Source organism: Grus americana, chromosome 1, assembly GCF_028858705.1.
Source record: "Grus americana isolate bGruAme1 chromosome 1, bGruAme1.mat, whole genome shotgun sequence".
Taxonomy (NCBI): domain Eukaryota; kingdom Metazoa; phylum Chordata; class Aves; order Gruiformes; family Gruidae; genus Grus; species Grus americana.
In genome coordinates, this window is record NC_072852.1 from 81110238 (window position 1) to 81129687 (window position 19450).

The following is a 19450-nucleotide window of genomic DNA, read 5'->3' on the forward strand; positions in this document are numbered from 1 at the left end:
TTTTATTTAAGTGAATCGGTCTCAAAATCCTGGGTGCCGCTGGGTTTCCTGTGAAATGAAATGTTTAAAAAGAAGTGGCTGCACCTTTTCCAAAAAGGTCCTGATGTCAGCAAAATGCATCTTGGAGTAGCGGGGCAGCATCTCTGTGTGGTGTAACAGACTGCCTACAGGCTGGAAAGGTATGAGTTTGCACAGCTTAGCTTATATAAATTGAACAGCAAGTGCCAGCAAACTGCAGCCATACGAGAGAGCCCAAAAGGTTTGAAGTGTTGCAGAACAAAGCTACTTTTATGATTTATACACTTGCCAGACAACCATCAAATTCTTTGCTGAAACTGGAGCTTCCCTGGTAGCACCACAAGGGCTGGCCGGCCTGCGAGGAATTCTTGGCATCGGAGCAGCTGTCCCAGAGTGGTACAAAGGGCTTTGCCAGTGTGAGATGGAGCTATCAATAGGATGTCTATCAGGGCAGGCAACAAATGGGCCACTGGTCTTAGCTTCCTCTGCCTCACCAGCCCCAGTGCATGTGATACACAGTGGTAACGACCCCCTAGACAACTGTCATAACATTTCTGTGCAAGGTGTGGTAGCCACTGAGCGGCCCCTGTGCTTCACAACGAGCTCTTGATCGTCTGCTGCGCAGAGCCGAGTGGCTGGAGCAAAGGGAGAAGCCCACAGGGTGTGATGCCCCTGTTGCGGGCAGGCTTCGGGCTGCCCATGGGGCACGGCGTGCTCTGGGAGTGGGCAGGAGCTGGCCCCATGGGGCAGGACACTGGTGGCCACTGTTGGTCCTTCCTGGCAGGACAGAGCCAGCTGGTTGGTAGCGGGAGGACATCTGTATGGTCTGCCCCCCTCCCGGGAGCTGTAATCCAAGGAGATGGTCTGGAAGTCAGGCTTACATAGGGTTTTGCTCCTGTTGAGAGTCATGCCAGGCTCTCAGCTGCGTTGTACTTCTGTCCTCCTGTGCGCCCAACGAGTAGGCTCTTAGATGTAACCTTTCTAAGGTACCGTTTCCTCCTGTGTAAAATGGAGATGAGAGTATTTAGTTACTTTATAGCCAGATGAAGCATCTTTATAAAGGCAGCAGGAAAGGTGAGGGCTCCTAAAATTTTGCCTGTTGAGTGAACTACGGCCACCGTGCCCACCTGCGTGTACGGCTTAATAGTAGGGGCTTGTGCATCAGTGCTTCCCCGGACGTGGGTAAGAAACACTAGTTAGAGCCTTCAGCCCGAGCTCTCTTTGCTAGTGCTAAGCTTGTATGCGCTGAGACATTATTTATTTAGAGAACAGCTCTTATTGCTGCTGTTTTGCCAGAAAACATCCTCTGGTTTCCGCTGGCCTCTGAGCCTGCAGCATTAGAGATTATTTTCCACATTTGTTTGCACATTGCTGTCATTAATGCTTCCAGCAGAAGTCTGTGGGCACTAAAGCGAGGAGACAGGGCACGAAATCAATGGCAGGCAGGCAGAAGGATGTGGCATGTGAAAGACCTGCAGGAGTGTGTTTGAGTATCACCATAGAAAAGGTTTCGGAGGTTTTGCAGTGGCTGTAATGGTACACAGCCATCGCGGGGGCTATCCCATTAGCTACCGTGGGCTGACTGTTCAGGTGAAGGTATTTCACCTAAAGTAAGGAGGTTGTGTCTGCTTGAAAAGTTTTACAGGAGGGGACTCCAATTTCAGGCTGACAGTATCCAGGGATCTCCTGTACCCAACAGTCACTGGAGAGCACCAGACAAGTGCACTATGATATATAAATAGCCAATTTTACTTTGGGAATGGGCTTTGGTAAGCCTGGCCAGTTCCTTCCTCTAGCTTTTCTTTACAAAACGCATGTCATCTGGGATTTCTGTATCAGCTGGAATGACTTATTTTGCAGGAGTGTGAAGGCAATGATGCTCTGTAGAAGATAGAGGAGAGGGGGAAACCCGTGCCAGAACAGAAACATGTCAGGTTATTTTGGTATGGGGTGAAGTGGGGGACTGGTCCCATTGAAATAACAGATTTTGGCTTAGGCTCCCAGTGCATCTATTTTTTAGGGTGAGGCAAAGAAGGAGTCCAGTTAACACATGGTGAAGGAACTGGTCCTTCCCATTGGAAAGCGTTGATTTTGCCCTGCTCACCCTGTTTATTCGCAGGCAGCTGACTTGTCTTTTTGACTTTTTCTTCCCCCAGCTAATGCGGACTGGCCATCTCTTCCATTTAAACAGAATCCAGCAGCATTTTGATGCCAGGGAAAATACCAAAATGTTGCTCTGAAAGCCACAAAGGGTTCAATTATTTCCTGGAGACGATATGAAGGCTATTGAATTGCAAGAGATGGTTATCGGCTCTTACTTGTGGAGGAAAAAGGCTGGGAGTGAGTGGAATAGAAATTATTGTGCAGGCAGCTTTTACCTATGAAAGTCACCCAGCTCAGTTCATAAAATTAGGTTTAGGAGTGCAGGAAGAGAAAAGGGGGACTGAAAATCTTGGCATTTTCTTATCCTTATCTCTTCTCCTGCTCTGCTCCAGGGACTGATGGCTGTGTAAAACACTCAGCTCTAGAGAATGGAAGAGGCAGGGAGGTCTCCTGTAGCCCTCCTCTCCACTGCTCCTCCTGGAAACCAGCAGCCTCTCAGTAGGGCAAAATGTGTTGACTGCAGGGATGAGAGGGAGGTAATTAGCTGTCTGGGTGTTTTATTAGGTGGAGGAGAAATGGCTGTTCTGGGAGAACAAGAGAGGAGGGCACCAAGAAGTCATTTTTATGCCACTTCTTTTAGCGTACTTACTTAGTTTCCATAAGAGCTGTCATTTTGTGATGATGCGAAACAGGAGATGTGTCTGGGAGACCGTCGGGGAACAAGTTTACATAGCATGGGTTATACTGGTGTGCCTGGTAGTAAACAGGAGGCATGTGGAAGCATGTGTGTGTAACGCCTGTTGTACCAGACTGTCTTTGTGTGGGATTTCAAAACAGTTCAGAGACTTAATTGTGGTAAAAAAAGTAATATTCGGTGCGTGGTGTGGAGGAGCTGGGAGAAAGTGCGATCTGCTCTTTGAGACAGCCTCCTTAGCAAAGGCTGGGGAAGGAGGGTTGCATTTATTGCACCAGTTAAAGCACCTGCATTTTGGCTACTCAGTGACAAAGTAGCTTACCTCCTAGAAACTCAGGTTTTATATATGGCATTTGTACAGTCAGCCAAAAATAGCATTTGTTAGGTAGCCCAGTAACAGAGTCCGGTACAACGAGATCGTAGCTTCTACAAAGCCGCCCAGATAAGAAACAGCTGATTCCAGAAGCATTGCCTGAGATATAGCCCTTAATCCTATTACAGCAGGCAGTGGCCTCTCCAGGTCTCTTTTGGTTTGCTGCTGTTTTCTATTTTAATCAAGCAGGATTTTTAGCTTGCTTCATGGGAAGACACCTTTCTTTTTTAAGGAAGGAGGGGGAAAACTGAATACACATATTACTGAATTATGTGGTATATGCACGTAGGTACTTCTGCGTTGTAGCAGCTGTTGTGGTCACAGTAGGGTTAAGGAGAAAGAGGAAGGTTCCTTTGTGTGCCAATAGGTGGGGATTGGAGCTCATTTTTCAAATTAAGAGTAACTAAGGCGAGAAAGCAATACCCTGATAAAGAGTCCAATATGGTGGGAGAGTCCAAGAACAAGAGATGCTGGCTTGGCTCGCCCTCAAGGAGTTGTTCTTGCAGAGGAATGCGTGCAAGGATGGAAAACAAAGCACGCCTCTGCTCCCAGCGTGGCTCTGAGGTCCGGAGAACCGCCCAGAGCAGTCAGTGTCCTGGCCCAGAAGGGATGAAGCACTGATGCCGAAAGGGCTGGCCACTACGCTGACCCCCTGTCACTTCTAGCATGGCCCCAGTCCTGCACGGAAGCCCTCAGCTTTACTGCTCAGAAATCAGTGGCATCAGGTAATCCTGGCGATGTCAGCCCAGGGGGGAGCTTTTTACCTAAAACAGATATGTGTGTCCTAGTCTGGTCATTGGTGAATATTGTAAAATGGTGGTTTTCTTGCCATACTCCCAGCACGGTGTGTGCAGGGAAGCTGTATAATGCTTATGCAGACTCCCTGCTGAGCTTGGGCACCAGACTGTAAGTCCATTGAGGTGTCCATGGTCACACTGAATCAGACTGGGTCCTGTCTGTAAGGTGCCAGGCTGAGATCTTCCTGGTCTGGTAAGATCCCTTCCTGTGTTATTTTGACCATCCACTGGACATGGGTCTTCAGGAACTTCACCAGGCTCTGGAGGTAGCTTTAGGCAGAACCGTAGTCCCACCAAAACCAGTAGACTCTTCTGGCTATGTGGATGCACGTGCTTCTTTGCCTTGAAAGTTTATAACATAAAATCTTGAATTGTAGGCATTTGTGTAAAGCTGGTATTTTGAGTTGATCCATACCCTCGTTTAGATTACCTAGAGCTAGCTCTAAGCACAAGCTTTACTCCCCAGTCAGATCCAGTCCCATGGATGTTTTGGTGTGAGAGCCCCCCCAAGTGTCTGGAGCTGCACTGTGGATTGTTAGTGGCAGTTTTAGACTTGGGATATAACTTTAAGCATTTCGTTGTTCACCAGAGAAAGCGGGGTGTTTCTTGATTATGGAGATGCCCATTCTTCATTTATCTTCCTACTTCAAGGCTTAATACAGCAAACGCTGAAAATGTATCAGTTGCTCTTCCTACTGCCTACCTCCCCACCCTCACTTCCTCCAGCTATTTGCTTTGAGTTATTTGCTCAGGATTTGTTTTCCCTCTGACTTTACAAGTTTGCCTTGCACAGCAAAAAACCTGCTATTTTGTTCTCCCTGGTATTTGGCAGGAAAACAAAAAGAACACAAAGAAGAAAAGGATAATCATTGTTTTTTTCCTGGTGATTTAACACACAAGTGTTCTTTTTAGTGCTACTGTTGGTGCCGTGTTAAAGCATCTTCTTTTCTTAGGTATGCCAAGGGCTACTGCCGAGACAAGAAAACAGGGTGTCTCTTAACTGTGCTTTCCTGGGGCTGGTGGTGGGCTCAAAGCTGAGACCTGCCCATCTGCCTGGTGCTCTCTAGCAAGGCTCCCTCACATGTGATTTTGATCCAGGTGATGGAATTGGACAGAGCAGCTTTTGTGCAGGGATTTGCAAAACTCGTCTCTTTGCTGTTCTACTCCAGTGGAAGTTGAAACAGGTGTGCTGGAGCCACTGTACTCATTGCATTTTTGTCTTCTTTGTGATTCATGTTCCATGCATTATTTTACTTTACGACACTCCTTATTTCAGTTTGGCGGTAACCTTCCTCTCCTCAGGACATAGGAAATGGTTGGTGAAAGATCCCCAGTGGCTTCTTCCAAATAACTGGGGAAGGACTGTTTTGACAGCAGGGTTGATAGCTGGTTCAGAGGTGTATCTAAGCAGTTTGAGCCTCTAATTTGGGATGCATACTTTTTGGTTTTGGCCATGAGACTAGCCTCTCTCATGATATTTTTGATTTCTTCTTCCACCACCAGCTGAGAACAGGTGATGCGCAGGACACACTGAACGAGAAGGCAATCCAGCAAGGCCAGTGAGATGAACTCTCCTAAGGGACTCTTCCAAGAGCGAGAAGGAAGCAGCCTGGGGTTATAGGCTATTTTCTCTCCTTTCTTTCTCTAATGGTCTGTCATTCCCTGCCCCCTCCTGCTTGCATGAGAGAAAAGGAAGAGTCCCTCACCTTCCTCTTACTGCTCAGCGGGTGGAAGAGGCTCACTCACAGAATGAAAGAAGAAGCAGGAAAAGGAAAATAAACAGCTGAGTCATTACTGAAAAAAAAATTTAAATCAACCAAACTTCAGGAAAGGGGAGGACTGGAAGGGGCTGGCCATGAAACTTCAAGAGAAACCACAAATGCGGCAGTGAACATTTACAAAGGTAGTCCCTCTCCATCTGCGGAGAGAGGGCTACAATGGCTCCCACAGAGGACACGGACGGTACCAGGCAGCCCTTGCCCAGGGACAGTGGCAGCATTCAGTGGGTTCCAGCTGCTGAGAAATATGTGGAAATTACATGCTGCAAGTCAGCTAAATAAACAAGGTGGAAAAATGGCTGAGTCAGAAAAAGTGGACTATTAAGTTCAAATGCATTATTAATTGGAAAACTGCTTAACACAGCTGGAGATCCCATGGGCATGGCTAAACAAAATATGATGATGAGAGAACCAATTAAAGCACTAATTAGTCCTTTTAGGAAGTTGTCCATGTCCATTAATGATAACCCATAATTGTAAGCTATGGAAGAGACAACTTATCTGTATTGCTGCTGCTGCTGCCTTGAGCGTTAGTCCTATGCATATGTGTGTGTGTGTGTGTCTTGCTTTTTGTGTCTACACACAAATCATCAACTTAAGAAACTGCACAGCTACCAGTGGCAAGTGCAGGTTAATGAAAAATTAGAGACTTGGTCTTCCAACTACCCCGTGGGTAGTTCACCAAAGAATTGTATACTGGGATAGAATTTATGCGGGTCCATTTTCTGAAAGGAAGGACTACCCATTCTTCCCTCTCATTGCCACAGCAGCAGAAGTAAAGTGGCAGCGCTGGAGCTGAAACTGTTTGCAGGAGCTAAGCACTAAGTATTAATAACCAAGTAATTATCATACCAATAACTATAATGAAAAGCACAAGGTAGTATTTCCAGAAGATTTTGCTTTGCGAGATGGAAAGAAGTTTCATGCAGTCTGTTGCCCTGCCTGCACAGAATATAGTTTCTAGGCTGAGGAATTCAGCAATTACTGAACTGAATGTTCACTTGATCTTGGCTTCTGCAGCAATTACTGAACTGAACGTTCACTTGGTCTTGGCCTCTGCAGCTCTGCCTTCACCAATATAAGCAACTGTGGAATGAGTAGGGTGAAGGAAAACGCCCATGTGCTTGCAAACAAGAACACCGTCCTCCTCGATTTCTGTGTGGAGGTGTTTTTCTGTTGAAGTGCATCTAGAAGAAACCTTCACATGTTTGTGTCTTGGACTGTAAGCGCCTCCTAAAAATGATAGTTTTTCACAGTATAGTAAATCTGAATATGTGCAACGGGTCACTTCTCCTTTTGCTCAGAGACAAAACATCTACAACAAACAACATTATCAGGACACCAGAAGCCCTTTTGTATGTTGGTGAAAATTATCTCAGACCATCTCATTGGCCTACTGTGTTTTCCCAAAACTCAGATTCTTAAGTTTTCTCTGAAAAACTAAGTTTTATACTCCAGCAACAAATACAGTTTTAGGTTCTCATCCGAGTTGCTGGGCAGATTTTCATTAGTGCATGAACTAAACTGCATGTGGACCTTTGCATACATCCGTTTTGTTTGCAAACTCCCAGGCAGGCAAGCAGCACCTTGCTTTAAATAACTATACTGGCTGGAGTCCTACTCTGAGGAAGTGAAAGGAATGCTCTGTTCATCCAATGATCGAGGCTTGTTTCCATCCATGACTGTACAGTTGGACTTCTAGGTCCTTCTGATGTGTGAGCCCCAGCTAAACTGCACGATGTCCAGAGATGTGCTTCAAAGCAGTTTTCTCATGCTGCCTGATGTCTTGAATTTTGTATAAAGTTCTGTGGAGTCTGCCAGGATGAGAGTTTTAGCCTGGATCTCACAGCTCTTTTGAGAGCCTCTTTGAATACATCTTTGCATTGATGCATTTGAAAAATCCTAAAGAGAAAAATGTTGCAAGTTTTGAAGCAGAGCTTCAAAAGATGCATTTTTTTCACTACAAATTGGGCAAAAATATTGAATCCTTAGACTTTCCTCATGTCTGAATTTTTACCTCCTCCTTGATGTCTCCTCTGGAATGTACCCCTCACCTGGAATGACCATTCTGACTGAGTAGAGCGGTCCTGATGGAGTTGTAATAATGGCCTTGCCTGGGAACAACAGTTCCTCTTTTTGCTTTGCTCTGCATCCACATGCAAGGGTGCTAGAATCCCTGTTCTAAACTTCTAGTCGAAACCAGGTGGGATAAGTCATTTCTCAAGAAGCATCTGTCTGTCACTGGTGACTAAGAATGAGTGCTTAATTTAGAGCAGATGCCCAACTTTTAAATAGATGGCTCAAATTAGGTGAGGCAAATCCCACCCACAGGGAAAGTTTCTGATCAGTTGAAGTTTGTGCAGGACTATGGAAATGTGTGTTAAATTTTCCATTGTTGAGATTTAAAAAAAAAGTTGGGAAAATCAAATACCAAATAACTGTATAAATTATAATAGCCTAAAACAACCTTGCAAACCACTGGCTTATTGAACAAAACACCATCTTACAGCTCTTGTGTGGTGGAGATTCCTCTATTTGCTTTCCTTTCAAGATGCAGCTGCAATAACAAGGCATATGTGATTTTAATGTGACACCATAATCTGTCAACCCTGAGAACCAGGGAGCAGGCCCATATAACTAGCTCAACCTCACAATGATAAACATGTCAAGATACAAAAATCAGTTCTTCCCTTACAAATGAGAGAAAGATGTCATGTAATTGGAGATGTCATGCTATGCTGGGATGAGCAACATTCCCACAATTAATCATACCAAATACATTATGTAGTAGTTGTTGCTTGAAGACAAAGGAAGAACAAATACTCGTGTAAACATGCCAAATATGAACTCTCCACAGATGTTGATTGCTGTTCCATATTTAGCATGAAGCACATCAGTACGTGGAAGATACGCTCTACATCCAAGCAGAACGATAGCTCAGAAAAGGGCTTGTGACTCTGTGTGGAGGCTGCAGGTAACGTGGCTGGTGTCTGTTCTAGGGTCCTTAGGAAACTGGACGTTAGGAGCTCCTCTATTGACAGCAAAGGAAAATATGCCATTTTCTTGAATTAGGACTGCACTGGGGTCCTGGTGAACAAGAGATGTTTGGCTGACAATACAGTGGCTTAGAAACTGAAGGCGAGTTCAAAAGTTCCTAACAACACTTCCAAACACAAACTTTGTGAATACAATGCAAAAGCGACCATGCATATTTGCTGGAATAAAAAAAAAACAAATTAGCTTCAAGCTGGGTTTGTGATTCCTCCCTGACTTGTATGTTTGCTTTTCATTAATATTGATTCCATCTGACCTTCAAGTGCCTCTTCTTCATTGTACATGCTCCACAGTGAATAGCTTACTAGCAATAATATTGATAGCAACAGAAGATGTTAACAATAGAGACTACTTGCACGGAGAAATGTCACCTTGTGAATAAAGACTTTTTTTTTCTTCATCAGAAAACGTCATTTGGGGACCAAAAATGATATACTGTGTGATCTTGTATATAGTGAAGCTGACTGCTATTGCATGAATTTTGATATCATAACAAATGGCTGACAAGCAGTGCAGAGACATACGATCCATCCTGAAAAAGGCTTAGACATGAGATTGATACATAAGATTAGCAAGCCATAGCCTCTAGGTGACCCATATGGAAATGAGAGCAAGGCTAAACTCAATGAGCAAAATGCTTGCTTAGGTCTAGCTGAAATGAAGAGGTTTTGCATTGATTTCAGTTTTGCCTTAGTTTTTTCACTGCTTCTCTTCAATTTCCTTGTCAGCAGCGAAGCTTCCCTTCCCATCACCAGCAGATTTGGGAGCGTGGTTGGAGAGTGCTTCTGAAGATGCTTCTCCCTTGGCATCTGCCAGGGTTTCTGTAGCTGTGTTGGTCCCTTCCAGTCCTTGGCCTGGGTTTACTTCAACTGTGGCAAAGGTTGCTTCATCCTCTGTTTCTGAAGTACCTGTTCCACAAAGGGATGCGTTGCCTTCTGGAGCCGATGTTCTCCCCCAGGTGCAGTCAGAACCTAGAGATCCAGCCTCCTGCGCTAGACACACCGCATACCTGGAGTTATGTGTAATATATCCAGCCTTGATGTTCCTTTGCTAATCGATTTATGCTCCATGGGCTAGCCTGTTAAGTAAGTGAAATTCTCCTAGAAGGCAAAAATGCCTTTCGCTCTATGTTTTCCATGGGGAGCTCTTATAGAATAAGGAGTGTGGAACAGCTTACTCCAAAATAGCTGTGCCAAGAGTCCTTCTGCCCCTCTTCCCAGGGTGAAATTTGTTTTTGTTTTTGTTTTAGTACTGTGGAAAAAATCCTCTTTCCATAAGAAGCAGCTAAACACAGAAATCTTTTACAGTGCTCTCATAAAGCTGTAATAAAATTTGCATGAGAGAAGAATTTGTGCTTGTTTATTTGGTGCCCTTTATACCCCCTATTGCCTAGAGCTAGCACATCTGACAGCAATGATGGGCTGTGGATATGGGAATAACAGTACTGTGAAATCTTCCCCAAAACGACTGTACTTGTGGTCTGAGTTGTAAATACAAATGCCATGGTGTGGCATCGATGGCATAGGAACTGACTCCAGGATTTTAAAAAATTGAGGCTTAAGGTTAGACTCGTGTTGAACATGGAAATCCATATTAGGTGTGATTTTTTTTTGGAAGTGTCAGGCCAGGAGACAAAGTGTGATGGATGCCCCACTTCCTCGGGCTCCTCGGAAGAATCCTCACCCTCGGCCGCAATAGCAGCTACTGTGAGCGCCAAGCATTTAAAAATCACATCGCTAAGGATGTGGATGGAGGGCTGAGATTTTCCAGAGCCTTTAAGAAGTGTTCTACTAGGCACTTAGATTCCTGTGTTATTAAGATACTTTTGAAGCTTTTACCCAGGAGAGACTAACTTTAGGCACCCACTTTTGAGAATCTTAGCCAGAGGGAAAACAAACCACTGATAAAAGTTAGACAGAGTCTGTGTTTTGGAAATCTTCCCACAGTTATTTACACATCTGTGTATTATCTTGTAATGGTCACTGGGTTTTGTACGTGTATGTGTGGTTTGTTTGTTGTTTTTTTATTTACAGTGCACCTACCACAAACCTCAATTCAAATACAACCCAAACAACCAGGCAGTCACTAGCATGTTGGGACCCTATCCAGGGTGCGTGTTTTGTTGAGGATGAGCATATACAATTTAAGCAACAGTATCTCGATGCACACATGCACGACAGGCTGTCAGACGTTACCTGGCTCAGTTCTCATTGCATGGCAGGTTCACAGCTGCTCTTTAATATTGAAGGTGATGCGGTGAGTGTTCAGTAACAGAGGCACCGAAGCCAGCGAAGAAATCTACTATTGCAGCAAAACTTGACTTTGACCTTTCCCCATAACTAAGCTGCTTCCCCCCCCCCCCCGCCCCGCCTCCCCTTCCTTTACATTCTTTCAAGAATTGTGAGGCCCTAGAGACTTGAGGGAAAATTCATACAGCTCAGGTCATTTTACCAGTCTGCAGCCGTTCAGTCAGTAATAAACACTCTAGCAGGGCAATGATTATTGGACTAGTAGGGGGCATTCTAGCCAGCAAGCCACATGAAAATGATAGACAGTTGCTGAAATCAAGAGAACTACAAAGCAAAGGAACAAAAGCATAAGTAAGTGAATCATTAGGCTGGGCTCAGAGACGTGACATACCAAGTGCTGTGCCTCCTATAAATTTGGTGAGTTGATGATTTACCATAGCAGGGCTTTTCAGTAAAGAAAATGAAAACTTCAGGAGGGCTCTTCAGTTCCAAGAAACAGCACCAAGAGAAACATACCCTTTGTGTCACAACAGCTGACTTGGTATTAAAAGCATTGATACCAGTGAATGAGGCTGGAAGAGGCTTCAGGCTCTCTCATTCCTATTAGGGTTTAAAAGCACTAGTGCCAGATCCTGCAGTTCTTGCTCAAGCAAAGCTCCCATTGATGTGTTCTTAATCTGGAAAAAGTCAACATGGTTATTTATGGAGCTGTAGTGCCTAGGGGCTCTAATAAAAACTGTGCTAGACATTGTACCTATATTTAGTAGCAGCCAGTTCATGTCTCATAGAACTTGTGGTCTGCATAGACAAGACTGATAAAGCAGATATGGGGTAGGAATTGCTGTTATTCCTGTTTTACAGATGGGGAGTGAGGGTTAGACATTGCAGGGGGATTTTCAAAGCCACATAGCGATGTTGGATATTTATTTCCCATGCATTTTAAAGGGAACTGGACAGACAGATGCCTTGGTTGTGTTGAAAGATTCGGCCAAACACAGGCATCCCAGTTTTGGTGGGATGACGGGAAGTCTGTGATGGATGTGTAATTAGTTTAGATATAGACATTCCAGGCCAGTCTGCTATGCCAAGAACATCCATTTTTGGAGAGAGTTTGTCTCAAGTTAGGGCTGCAGAATTTCGACCTATGGACAATGGCTGCCATCAATGTAGGGATATAAGCACAAGTAGGTAGAAAACAGTGGAATGGGAACCCACAGAACCTTAATTACTCTGAAACCTCCTTTGTCTTTGGTGCATTTGGCTGCCTCTTCTTGCCTTTTGTGGAAGCCACCTGAAACCCACCAAGACTCGACTGCATCGCAGCTGGATACCTAAACCCAGGCTGGTTAGCTGTAGAGAATGCTTTTAAGAGAAACTTGGCAGCTGTGCCTGGAGCACCTAGGTCCATAGAAACCTAACCTGTCACAGGAATTTCCAAGCCAATGGCAACCACCGTGTTTTGGAAAGGAACCAACAAGGCAGAGAAAAGAGTTTGGAAAATTGGAAAGGATTCAGAAAAAAAAGCTCACCGAGTGATCTGAAGCCTCGGAAATCTGCCTTACATTGAGAGTTGTCAGGAGCCATGTGTGTTTTACTCAAGGGAATACTGCAAAGCGATTTAGTAGAAACGTCTGTATGGGCAGTGACTTCTGAAAAGAAGCAAGATGATTTTTTCTTAATTTATCTGACCCCTCCCTGTAAGATTCTGTGACTGAAAAGTGCCCCTGGACAAATTTGGGCTAGGAACAGGACACAAAATCTTAGTTATTTTGAGAAAACTTAATTTTTCCACTACAGCAATGAAGGGATCTGCAGTGGATTCCCCATTACTGAAAGATTTGACAGCAAACTTGAAACTTTTCTCAGAGCTGTGGCCTTAGCCAGGCAGAAATATTCAGTTTGGTCCAGGAGTTCTTTCGTGTGGAGCAAAGGACAATGCTGTGTAAGAGTGAGGCAAGATGGTCAGTGCACTTTTTAAACTTACAAGCTGGGAAAGTCAAATAGAAAAGGAATTTTATTGATATTGCCAAAAAAATTCCTGTAGTATTTCTTTTAAAGTTACATATTTCTCATCCTCATTCAAAAGACTTCTTGGATTGGAAGTCTTGCAGTGTCCTGCAAATTTATTAGCCAGCTACTTCAGGTTAATGCAATCATTCAGTGTAACGGATACAACGCTTACCTAAATATAATCACATTAAGAATGCAGGCTGTCTCCTAATTTTGGATGCGATCTGGAGAGACCCCAAACAGGATTGTCTAATGTATTCAAGGTCACTGCAGGGCCCAATTTTCAGAAGCACTTAGTGTGTGGCCATCCCTCTTGTGCTATTTGTGTCCCAGCACAGGTCAGCATCCCCTGCACTGTGCCCTTTGGGAAAGGTGGTCTCATTCCTGGTCCTGAGCCCTCAAAAAAATGGTCCCATGATTTGCAGGTGCTCTTTCCCAGCGGGATTCAGCTCTTAACAAAAGTGTTGCAACTTAAGTCTGCCAGTACTGAGCTTGCTCTTACTTGAATTTCCACATTTGAAGCCTTTAAAGTCTTTAAAGACTCCCTCATTTCTAGTTCTAGCTTGAATGGAAGTTTGTTTATATGTGAATATTATATTTAAAAAAATCAGATAAAAATAACAGAAGAATAATAGTAATAATGAAAGTCTGACTTAGCAAAAAAAGGGGATCAGATGCATCAGTGAAAATAATGAATTACATTGGCTTGTGAATACAGCGCCACTGAACTTCCATTTTACTCTGCATTTCACTGCTCCAAAAATGCACACTGTCTTTAGTGGACAAGCCCTCAATCCTGTACAAAATGAACAGACTGTAACTTGTCCTTTTAATGCCTTTTTTTCCCCCTCTCCTAACGGATCATCTGAAAGATAGAAGAAGGACAGAGGTTTACTGCAGAGGGAGAGGGGGAAAAAACCCCCACATCCCCCAAAATACCCATCCAGCACCCCGTGAATATCGAGGGACAAGCAAGGACGCCGTGTGCCATCAGCTGCTGGGTTCCCCTCCGCTTGCTTCCTCCCCACCTGTTCCCAGGCCCCTCTGCAAGTGTGAGATGGGATTTCAGCGAGCGGTGTTCTAGGGAGGGGGGCGGGCGAGCTGGGGAGTGGGGGGCGGTGGGAGGCAGAGCGTGGCCGGCCAGGCTGACACATCCAGGATGAAATGTCCAGGTGCAGGGAGCAGGAACAAAAAAAAATAAAGGGGGGGGGGGAAATAAAAAAAGAAAAGGCTCGTGTATGCACGCACACAAATCAATAAAAAGTGTAATGCATCTTTCTTTAATTAAATCCCACCCTTGAATTCGCTGGGCAGCCCTGGCCGGCAGCGACCTCTGCTCCCTCCGTTTTGTTGACTGGCACAGCTGTTAGTAAATCACCTGCTGGTGCAGCTCTCTGGGGCTTTAAAGGTCATCTGTCAGCGGCTGCTGGGGAGAGATAAAGAAGAAAAACAGAACCAAAAGTCTTAAAAAAAAAAAAAAAAAAGCACTTTATGAAAGCAAAGCCATTTGAGTGCTCTGTGTCCAACCTTTCCACTGTTTACCTTGCTGACACCTGGGGGTGGGGGTGCTTTTTATTCATCCAACTCCCCCTACTCTTTTGTATGCATTTTTCCAAGTTTCCAGCTACTTTTATAATCCTTTTGTTTTAAGCTTTTCTTTTCTGCAGGGGAATCCCCTGTTTCAGCAGCACTGCTGCGTCCCCAAGAGCCGCGCACAACCCCCTGTGGGAGGGGGCGATGCTGCTTGGGTGGGGGGGAGCAGGGGATCCCCTGCCCTGGCACCCCCGTCCCCACTCCCCTGCCCCACAGCACCCAGTGCCATGCCACGATGTGGCCATGTATGCAGGACGGTGGAGGTGGGACGGACGCAGAGCTCATTTCCCCTCTTCCCGGGGTTTGGCTGGCTGCAGTCAAGGCCATGTCGCTGCCTGGAGGATGCCCCCATGTCCCCGCTTTTGCTTGGGAGCTTGCTGAGGGGCTGTCCCTGTTGGTGCCCACCTGAGCTACGCTGCACCTGCATTGCAACCATGCCTGTGCCATGTGCCCCGTTGACCTGGAGCCTGACCCCATGCCTTGACTTCCCACCTTGACCTCCCTCCTTCTTCACCACCATGGACTTGGCAGGTGATCAGGACTCATGGCTGAACCTGCTCTGCTGGTCTTGCTTTGAGTCCTGTGGGACCGGGTCCTCGTTGGTGGGACCATGGCCTCTGCTGGCCTTGTTATCACCCTGGGCATCTCCCCTCCTCACGCAGAGCAGCCAGCCCTCATACCCCTTGCTCCCTGCTCCAGGTTACTTTAAGAGAAACCACAAGAAGCTATGCAGCCTCGGCGTGCTGTTTCATTTCCAGTGATCTGTGGCCTCAGGGCTGCAGTGCTTCTCCAAACCAGTCATATAGATAAGGCTTGCCTACTGAAGGCCAAACACAGACTTCACCCAAATTGGCAAGTGGGTTGGGTGGAAAGGGGAGTACACAGAGCAGCTCCATCCCAGGACATGAAAGAGCATGACTGTTGTAGGTGATTCCTTGCCACAAACCACTCCTCCAGCTATTTATGCTTGAAGGGATAAGCTGGTTTGATGCTTATTCAACAGTTCCACTGTCACCTTAATTCTCAGTTTCATGCAAAATGTTGTCAGTGAAAGTGATGTTATTTTTATGAAATGGTACACAGGTAAGGCTCAGATAATTTGGGAGCTTTTTTCTACCTGATAATTACTGACATATTTTCAATAATTTACCATTTTAATTCAGCACTGAACATGCGGCAACATTCTCAGACTTTGATCCCAAGTCAGGCAGAATGTGGACGTTCTGGTGCAATTTCAATTTTTTTGCTTTGGGTTCATTCATGTATTAAACTCAAAGGGAAGCCCAGATATCTGTGAATCCTCTCAAAGCCGTGCCACTCACAAAACTGATCACAGTAATTTGGCACCTCCATCATGTCTGTCTCTGTTTCCAAACAGATGCATTTTCTGTGGAATAAAAACTACCATTTGCCATTTTAATATATGGGTTTTGCAGACCACTGGAAAATGTTGATTCTAATTCAGAGCTTCAGTAAGGTCAGTGAAACTGGTTCTTCTTTCAACCTACCCTTTATTCTGACACATGGTAAGAGAGATCAAGTCACATTATTCTGTGGTTTAAGACCATTGACTCCATTAGATTCATACTTGCATTGAATCTAGCCTGCTTTGACCACAGAGCCATCAAGCATGTAACATGCCAGTGGTCTGTGTCTCTGCAACAATGTTCATGCTTGTCCCTTCCTTGTAAACCCTGTGGAGAGGAATGACCATAGGCTGCAGCTGCAGCCCTTTGGACTAGAGCTTGGTTTATGCTGGTGTTTGCTACTGCTTTTCTAATGCATGGACATGGAAGGCTGGTTTAACTGGACTGTTATGTAGGGAATAACCTGATAACAAAGAGGAGAGGAAGCATCAGGACAGTAGAAGGGACATACATGGCTCTGAGGATGGAGACTTAATTGGTCTCTTACTGCACTCTGCTAATCTCTGACCAAAGCAGTAGCCTCCTGGGAGTTGGCCAACTGGGTTGGTGGAATCCAAGAGTGATGACACTCATGGTGTAGCCAAACTGCAGAATTTGGCACAGTATTGATGTGTCACAGGAGCTGTCCCTAGCTCTTCTTGGCCTCGTGACCTGCTATCAAACAAAGGGAAACTTGTACTTACTGTAACAACCATTAGAAGTAGAAAGTAGAAAAAAATCAGTAGTTGGCAGAATGTTTTGTTTAGCTTGGAAGAAATGAGCTGTTTAGTATTTCAGAAACGGGAAATTCTCAGCAAAGAAAACAAAAAGAATGAGAACACTGCATCAGGCAATTGCTCTTCTGCTGCAGGAATAACGCACGGGTACTTCCCCTTCAACCCCACACCTTGATGATATAAAACCCAGCCCCTCCACCACAAACACTAAGCTACTTGAAGGGCCCTACTGACTAGGCGTGGGATGGATCTATCTCTGCATTAGAAATGGTAAGAGTTCCTCTCCATAAGGAGGGCTTGGGGTCATTTGGATCAAAACTCAGAAGCTACTTGCCAAGTCTCCCAAGCCATCAAACTTCAGGAGCGGAGTAGCTTCATGTTACACTGTAGGACGATGACAAAGGGCAAGCTGTGGGCAGAGAGGAACCAACACGCTGCCTTTGCCTGCTGTCACATCACCCGTGGTGTCAGAGATGAGTGAACTACGAGCTGGGCTAGCCTTAAGCAAATCATTGCTCACTTGACAAAAGCAGAGGTCAGGAGATGTCGCAAGAGCCCACTCCTGTCCCTTCTGCTGCTCTGCAACTCTGAACGCCTTGGCAGCAAGTGGTACTCATGGACATCTCGTGCTGCACTCACCCTGGTGTAAGCATTTCCATCTCTCAAGGCATGCTTTATTGAGCATTTCTTTTGTCTTTTGGCAAAGAAAACAGCCTCTTAGACCTTTTTGGTCAGGGCTGTCTATAAGCTGAGAATCAGCCAAAGGCTGCTTCATTTGAAACACCAGGGACTTGGCTTCTCTGTAGCTTGGTCCTTAAGTAAAGCAGGTGTAGAACGCTACTAGGCTATTTGACCATGTTTAGGCTCTCCTAACAACAGATGTGACAACCTGAGGTACACAGCAATAAAGAAGAAAAGCTGCATTTTAGCTATGCATAAGAAATGCTTGACAGGTATTTTTGAAATGTGAATTTTCTTTTCCCTTTATGGCTGAGGTAAGTCTCAGGCAAATGCTTAGCAGGCATTGTTCTTGAAAATTGTGATTCTTTGGTTAAACGAGGAACAAGCTTTGCCAGCCTGATTGGACAGACGAGTTACAGCAGCTACATTAATCACAGAGTTCAAAAATCCCTTTCCCTTTAGCGCTCGCCTCGAGTCGGTCCCTTCCATGCCGCTCCGCCCACCCCAGGGGGAGATCAAATAACATCACGAAGATGAGTTAAAATTCTGTTCACAAACCCACATGTACCAAATCCAAAACCCGAGACGAACGGGTGCTCAGCCAGGAATTTAAGCAGAGACATTGTACTTTTACGGAGTCATTCGGGAGCCACTGTAAACCATAATAAGGGCTAAACACAACATAATAAGTATTTTGGCAAAACAGCTCGTTGTAGGGAAGATGCTCTTTGCTGTTTTACTCTTTCGTGTCTGACAGACACTGTTTACCGTACGACGGGGAGAGCGCAGGAGAGAGCACATGCACATCCCTAGCACCAATAGCATGAGTATAATCCAGAGCTCGGGGTTCTCCGGAGGTTAGGAAAACATGTGGTGTGCAGTGGGAAAAAGGATAATGACCATTAAAACACAGTTTTCTTTTTAGACACGTTGTTTGGACTGCTTGAAAGAGTCTGCCATTTAGAGCTCCATGAGATACAACACATCCTAAATATATTTATGAGTGCAGACCCTTCAGGGCTTGGGTTTGAAACATCATAGGGAAGAGAAAATGTTCTTGAGGTATTGTGAAAAGAGGCACCAAAAGAATCCTGCTCATTCTCCATAGCTCATGAGCTGGGAGCGGAGTCATGGCCCTACAGAGATGAGAGGGACTTCCAGCACAGGCTCCTCTGGTGAGGCCAGGGCAAGGCAGGTGGATGGAAAACCTCCAGGGCCACTAAATGGACCCACTTCTGAAATGGACAGCTGTGGCTGGAGAGTCTTTTCTCACTTTTTACTTTCTAGAGATGGAGACAGTGTTCCAGCTGAGGCAGATTTCTGATCTGTGACCCGTATCAGCTGTTTCGGGGGCACAGTAACCTTTTCTCAGGAATGAAAGCCCCCAGCTGATGAAAGTTGAACTTTTTATCTCCCTCACCGCTGCAGTGTTATCATATGCAGCACTTTAATCCCACACATCACTTCAGAAATATCATCATTAAAGATCTGGGTATACATTTTGAGATAAGATTGGTTCATGATAATATTACTGACTGTGTAATTATGGAAATGAGAAAATGATCCCCTCAGGCTTTGTTGTAATGACTTCTGAGCATCTTGCATCATCATAGGCAGACAGCAGGCTTCAGGATGCCATGCATTATTGAAAGGAATGTGGAAAATCTTGTTTAGGTTGGTGTCAATGTCTCTAGTAAGGGAGGATGACATGTATCTTCACAGTGAAATTGGATCAGGTAGAAAAGCATGTGATCTTTTTGAAAATAAATAGCTAATCTTTACTTGATCTCCTGTACTCTTCTTTTTATGCATTGGTAAACTGCATTCCTGACAGCCACCCCTGCTGATACTGTGGCCTTGAGAGACCTTGGCCACCTGGTCTATGCCTCTGTTCTGAACAAAAGACAGTGTGGGACCATTGCAGACCTAGCTGCCCAGTTCAGGTAACTTTATTGGA

General features: G+C 45.1%; 1 protein-coding gene across 3 annotated transcripts in view; it reads right to left on the reverse strand.

The window, feature by feature from the left end:
- Window positions 1-425: 425 nt before the first annotated feature.
- LOC129215548 (potassium voltage-gated channel subfamily KQT member 1-like) overlaps window positions 426-19450 on the reverse strand; it is a 537892-nt gene continuing 518867 nt past the window's right edge. The window contains exon 17 of one of the 3 annotated variants that reach the window (XM_054848960.1): window positions 426-1017. In XM_054848960.1, the coding sequence (XP_054704935.1) occupies window positions 1000-1017 (18 nt within the window). In that variant the 3' untranslated portion in view covers window positions 426-999. Of the gene's footprint in view, window positions 1018-14360; window positions 14503-19450 lie in introns of those variants that run through there. The other 2 variants (XM_054848954.1, XM_054848945.1) reach the window with 2 other exon arrangements.